Below are 6,000 nucleotides of genomic sequence, written 5' to 3'. Positions count from 1 at the left end.
CAGGCTTTGAAAACCACTGCCCTGAACTATCACCCTTTCAAGATTTCAACTGGTCAAGCTTTTCCTTCCATGAATCCTAGAATTTGTGAGAAATAAAGGAAATTGTTAACACCGAGATTCCCAGAGTACTGAGCAGTACACTATCTGACTGGTTGGCATCACAGACCAGCAAGATGTTCATCTGTCAGGTGTTCTACTACAGTTAAGTTTTTCAGCATGGTGTAGTTTTGCCTTTTTTATGCCTCTGGACAGTGACATTCACCATGTTTTCTTGATCGTTTACCTCAAATTTTGATTATTTAGTGTTTCAACTATTAGGGAAACACTTGTTCCAACAGTTAAATAACTGCAGGATCTCATCTTTAAAAATCAAAGATGACTCAAATCTATTTCCTTATTTTCTTCTGAGTCCTGATAACTTTTACCTAACTTCCGATTTTTATTATAACAATGATCATTCTCTAGTATGTTAGCGTCTACTAAAGCCCTCCAAACTGGGCACAAAGGGGTAACTCTAGGGCACGGCTTCTGCTGTGGGGCTGGGCTGTGGACTGATGCTGAAATAAGTGCTCTCAAAAACCACTTTATGCATGGGAAAATTTATCTCAGGGGAATTAGAGATGCTAATAAAACAAATCCTTTATGAAGATAAAAGAAAAAATGAATTTCAAGGACATGCTCATCAAAGGACTCACCAATCACCTCTTAACTTCTCTGAAATGTTACTTGCAAATTCGCAGAACTGAAATATTATTAGTATTTAAATCCAAGTCACAAAATTCAAAGCGATCAAGCATTTCGCATTCCACTGCTGCATATAAGGAATTAAGAAATGGGGAAATGAAAATAATCCACTGCTTTTGATGTTTATTAGGTTTACAAAAACTGTACATTTTTTTTTTCTTAAGAAAAAGCATTAACTTAGTACTGGTATCAAATAGACTAAACATTAACAGGAAAATATTCTGATTTTTATTTTTGCACGTTATTCTCAAGTACACAATTACAATAATGTCACACATCCCTATATGATTTTCTTTTTATGTATTTTACCTTTTTTACAAAGTGTACAGAGGGAGGGACATACAATATTTAAGGATATTTCTACAGAACAATAACTTATATTATGTCCTTGTAAAAATCTGTACCTCTTTAAAACATTTAACTGAAACAACCATTTTTTTTTTAGCTTTGCTAATCAAAATTGTTTTAAGAATTAAAACTAGGTTGTAACTAATGTCAGTACATAACAGTGACTACAATTTTTTTTCTCTTTATACAGACAAATACGTTTTACCATATTCACTTGACCAAACCCTTAAATACCTTTTAAAGGTTTCAATATTGTGCTTTAAAAAGAACAGAACTGTGTATGATTCCAGACCATCCATGTAAGAGAAATATAAAGTGTGTAAATTGTTGTGTTCTTTATCTTTCAGTTTATTTAAAAAAAATACATGACCAATTACTTATATGTTTTATATTAATTTTTATGGATGTTTAAAAATCAACAAATTTCCACATTCATTTAAGTGTTTTATATTACTTCTGGGAAAAATAAAAATTAAGGGAGATTTTAAAGGTTCTCACAAAAAAACAGACAGAGCTTTCAATAGTACTGCAGGGCAATGAATCACACGATGGTTAAGTTACTTTTAAAAAAAAAGCACATTACGGGGGCCAAGAGGGCACAGGCATTCCTATGCCTTGGCTTTGACTGGCATTCAGGATGGAGTTATACCAGCCTAAAGCACTTGATTTAGAACTGGACTAAATCAACCTAGCACTTCAGAGGCTTGCCAAACACCAAATATTAGATTTCTAACCCTATAAATATAACTCTTGCATACAAATATCAACGGCAAAGAGAAAGATGAAAGCTAAAAACCTAATAGCACAAAGGGGATGGAACACCATAAAGAACTGGCAAGGCAGCTAACAAGTGGGGAGAAAACTCCAAAATCTCCCATGTTGTACCAGATACTCATGTGCCGACAGCCAATTTAAGGGATCCCAAAACCTGTTCTCAGTTCTCCAAGATTCATCTTAACATAACCAAATTCTAACTAACCAAGTTCACTTTATGAATTTATGACTCTGATTCAGAACTCTCTGTTAAAAAGTGTTAACTTTCAAAGAAAAACGAAACTGTGAAAGACTTGGTGATGTTCCAAATAAGGCCTCAGATTTTCCTCACGCACTTAAAACACACCTTTATCTTCTAATCAAAGCCAGCTTGAGTGTTAAGTTTTTGAAAGGTTGCCAGCTGTAACGAAGAAGTAACAGAGCAGGCTGAACTTGCCCAGTGTAAGTCGTAATTAGCACCCATTCTGTGGTACATGGAGCAACTGCTTCCTTAGTCCCCTCACTTGGGGACACAGAATCCCTTCATGAGCTTCTCAGAGAGAACTGAGGGAGTTATGTCTGGATTCTCATTAGCTTTTCTGAAAAATATAAAGGCATGGAGCTGAAGTTATATGAAAACATTCTATCTAGAAACATCTTAACTTCTATTTTTCAGTTACCAAAGATATTTAAAAGAAAATACCTTTACTCTTTAAAAATACTAGTCCTTATTTTCCTTCTAATTCTTCACCTGAGTAGTCTCTCCAAAGAGCATGATTTACAAAATGCTCTCTCATGCATCCCTGCGTCTTTCATGTTATTGTAAATTTAATACTTTTCATTATAGATTTTCAACAACTACTACTTGGGGTTGTGTGTATAAATATGTAAAATAAGCAATACACACAGATACATGTTATATATATGTGCATATACATAATTCAGGGTACATTTACATATATAAAGTTGCAAAAGATCCTACGAGCCACGAATTAATTACCTCTAGGAGATTCCAAATGCAGTCCTCAGTAAGTCTCATCTGTAGCACACAACCATTCCAACACAAAGTAGCACAGACAAAATACAACAGGATCAAGCAAAATTTTTCAATAAAGTTTTCTGAAAGTTTGCTATGCTGACAAAAGATGTAAATATTCCAAAGAAAGCACCCCCAAAAGTATATTCTGTCTGCTGAACAAAACGAAAGGTAAACACAAACCCAGCCACTGCTCTTTACTCAGCGATGCCAGGGACACAAAAGCTCAAATGGAAACTTTCATTGTCATGTGGTCTGAAAATATTAAAACAAGATGAGTAAATGACTCCCATGTTAGGATAATTAGACCTGACCATAAAATCTCCCATTTATATTAGTAGATGTCTCTGACAATTTGATTGTGAGAAATTTATGGGAAAAAAAAAAATAAGTCAACATTACTTTCAGAGTTACCAATCTAAAATTACCTTAACTTTAAGTTAAATGGTCTGAGAAGAGTACCATCAAGGTAAGCAAGGTAAATATTTAAATAAATATAAAACTTCTAAGATAGAAAAACTCAGTATAGAATCAGGGATTACTTTATTAAAAGCTTGTTGCTGCAACTTGCTTGTTGCTGCAATTGCTTGTTGCTGCTTTTCCCCATTTATTAAACAAACTGAATAGAATTCAGAACACACTATTGAACAAATGGTAAAAAAAAAAAAAAAAGTCAACTAGAAGCAATAATTCTATTTGTACACAGCATAAATCAATATACAGTATTGTATGTGAACGAGACTGTGGCTTTAAAATGAATTTTCTGCTTCAAGGCCAACATCTCTACAAAAGTCTGTAGAAGTATTGTTAGGGCAGGCCAACTTCTTTATGATGTCGCATTATGTGCTGGTTCTTTTCTGAAGGTCTTCGGAACCCTTTCTTGCAGTACTCACAACGGTGGGGATAGTCTTTCGTATGAATGGAGATAACGTGCCGTTTAAAGCCTGAGGCATCTGTAGTGCTATACTCACAGTACTCACACTGATATACTTTCCTACCACTGTGTGTCTTCATATGCTTTTTAAGCTCATTCTGTTGCCTAAATCCCTTTCTACATCTCTTACACCTAAACGGAAGATCTTTTGTGTGTACTGAGAGAATATGGCGACTTAGAACGAACGGATCTGCAATCTTAAAGTCACAATGTCTACACTGGTGCATTTTTTTACCCTTGTGGGCAGCCACATGTTTCTTGAGTTCTGAAGGCCTGTGAAAGCCTTTATCACACATATCACACTTATGGGGGTAGTCCTTTGTGTGAACTGAAATTATGTGTCGTTTCAAATCGCTTGAGTTCGAACTCTTGTGGTCGCAATGCAAACACTGGTGTGTTTTGCTTTCTTGGTGGATAAGAGCATGTTGCTGCACCTCTTTGGTATCTGAGAAAGTCAGAAGACAAATGTCACACTTGAATGGCATCTCTTTACTATGCTTAGTTTTTACATGCGTTTTCAAGTTAGAAGAGTCTGCAGACCTATATTCGCAGTACTGGCATTGGTACGGCTTCTCCCCAGTATGGATTCGCATGTGCTTTTTGAGCTCTGATGGGTGACGAAAACCTTTACCGCACTCCACACATATATGAGGAAAGTTCTTGCTGTGGACCGCCAAAAGGTGGCGATTCAACAACCCTTGTTCAGCTGTCTCATATTCACAGAATTTACACTTGTGCATTTTGTTGGCTCCTTTTTCCTTATGCACCATTTTGTGAGTAAACAAAGCCCCAGCATGAGAGAAATGCTTCCCACATTCGTCGCATTCGATGGCCTTCTCTGCCTTGCTGGTCAGCTTGTGGCTCTCCAGGTGGTTGTGTAAACTTATCTTCTTGTTGGTAGTGTAATCACAGTCAGTACAGCGGTACTTCTTCTTGGTAAGGTGTTCAGGATGGTTTTTCATGTGCCTTTTCAAAAAACCTCTCGACTTAAACTTTTTCCCACAAATCATGCAAGGATAGACAGTCAAGGGATGTCCATCAGGGCCAATAATTATTGCTAAGAAAGGAAAAGAAAGGAGCATGAGTGATCAAACCAAGTTCTGTTTCGGTTTCTTCAAGAATTTAAAGCATGTGTTCTGAACATTATTGGGCAAGTACTCCCATGTTAGGCTATTTGCTACTTAGCATCATTCCTTTTACAATTTTTCAACATAAGAGATACAGCAGCCTCATCAAAAAGAGAACCTGGTCTGGAAACTCCATTCAGTATGACTGTACCAACCTCACTCCCTCCAGTTTAAAAAAATATATAAATGAATAAATATGTAACTTCTACCAACTAGTGACTGCAGCTGTATCAATTGAGAAATTGGTGGGAAATTATTGATAAAAACAAAGTTTCATAATCACAGTTTCTGCTTTGGTTATTCTAACAACATAACTTATGTCAATTTACAGTAAAGCTTAAATATGTCTACAGAATTTTAATATGCAAATCAGCATACAAGAATAGACAAGAATATGTCACAAGAACTGAAGTACTTGCCTTGCTGCTCTGTAAAGTATTCCTGCTTTATGCTGACATAATCAGATTCTTTAAATATATTTGGTCTTTAAAAAAAGTTAATGCTTCCAACATATTTGAGGGATTTCTTTTCATATCCACATAAAAATCACCCGAGTTTTGAATTTTTTCATCCATGTTTTATCCGCTCCCCCTTTCTTTCTTTTTTTAATCCAAGGAAATCATTCATGAATATCACTGAATTCTTAAAATTATATTTTCAAATTCAAAACACAAAAGCGCTATGTGGTCTAGCAGCTAAAATGTCATCACAACACCTTTGGGGATACATACTAGAGTTTCATCTGAGAGCTCGCAAAGCACGCTGCGCTGTGGAACTCATGTGCCCTCACCTGTTTGGTACTGCCTGGAATCAGGTCTTCTCCTTTTCTTTGGTTTTTGTTTAGCCAGTCTGCCAAGCCCAGCAGACTCATCTATGTGCAAGAGGGCACTTGCAGTGCCATTCCGGTTTTCAATTCCATCAGAATTATTACCTAACAATGCGCATTAAAAAACAAAATTATACAGTATTATAAATTATAAAGAATTAGGGACTCTTTATTAACTATAACAACGAAAGTTAGCCATGATACTCATGAATGACAGAAATTCCCCATTCTA

The 6,000-nt window shown here is 35.9% G+C and overlaps 1 protein-coding gene across 6 annotated transcripts in view; it reads right to left on the bottom strand.

The window, feature by feature from the left end:
* Positions 1-850: 850 nt before the first annotated feature.
* ZFX (zinc finger protein X-linked) overlaps positions 851-6,000 on the bottom strand; it is a 69,162-nt gene continuing 64,012 nt past the window's right edge. For all 6 annotated transcript variants that reach the window (XM_082375595.1, XM_082375591.1, XM_082375590.1 and 3 more), the window contains 2 exons: positions 5,733-5,873; positions 851-4,872 (listed from right to left, as the gene is read on the bottom strand). In XM_082375595.1, the coding sequence (XP_082231721.1) occupies positions 3,689-4,872; positions 5,733-5,873 (1,325 nt within the window). In that variant the 3' untranslated portion in view covers positions 851-3,688. The remainder of the gene's footprint in view (positions 4,873-5,732; positions 5,874-6,000) is intronic.

This window comes from Balaenoptera borealis (genome assembly GCF_965194805.1).
Source record: "Balaenoptera borealis genome assembly, chromosome: X".
Lineage (NCBI taxonomy): Eukaryota > Metazoa > Chordata > Mammalia > Artiodactyla > Balaenopteridae > Balaenoptera > Balaenoptera borealis.
This window is presented reverse-complemented; position numbering and strand designations above follow the sequence as displayed.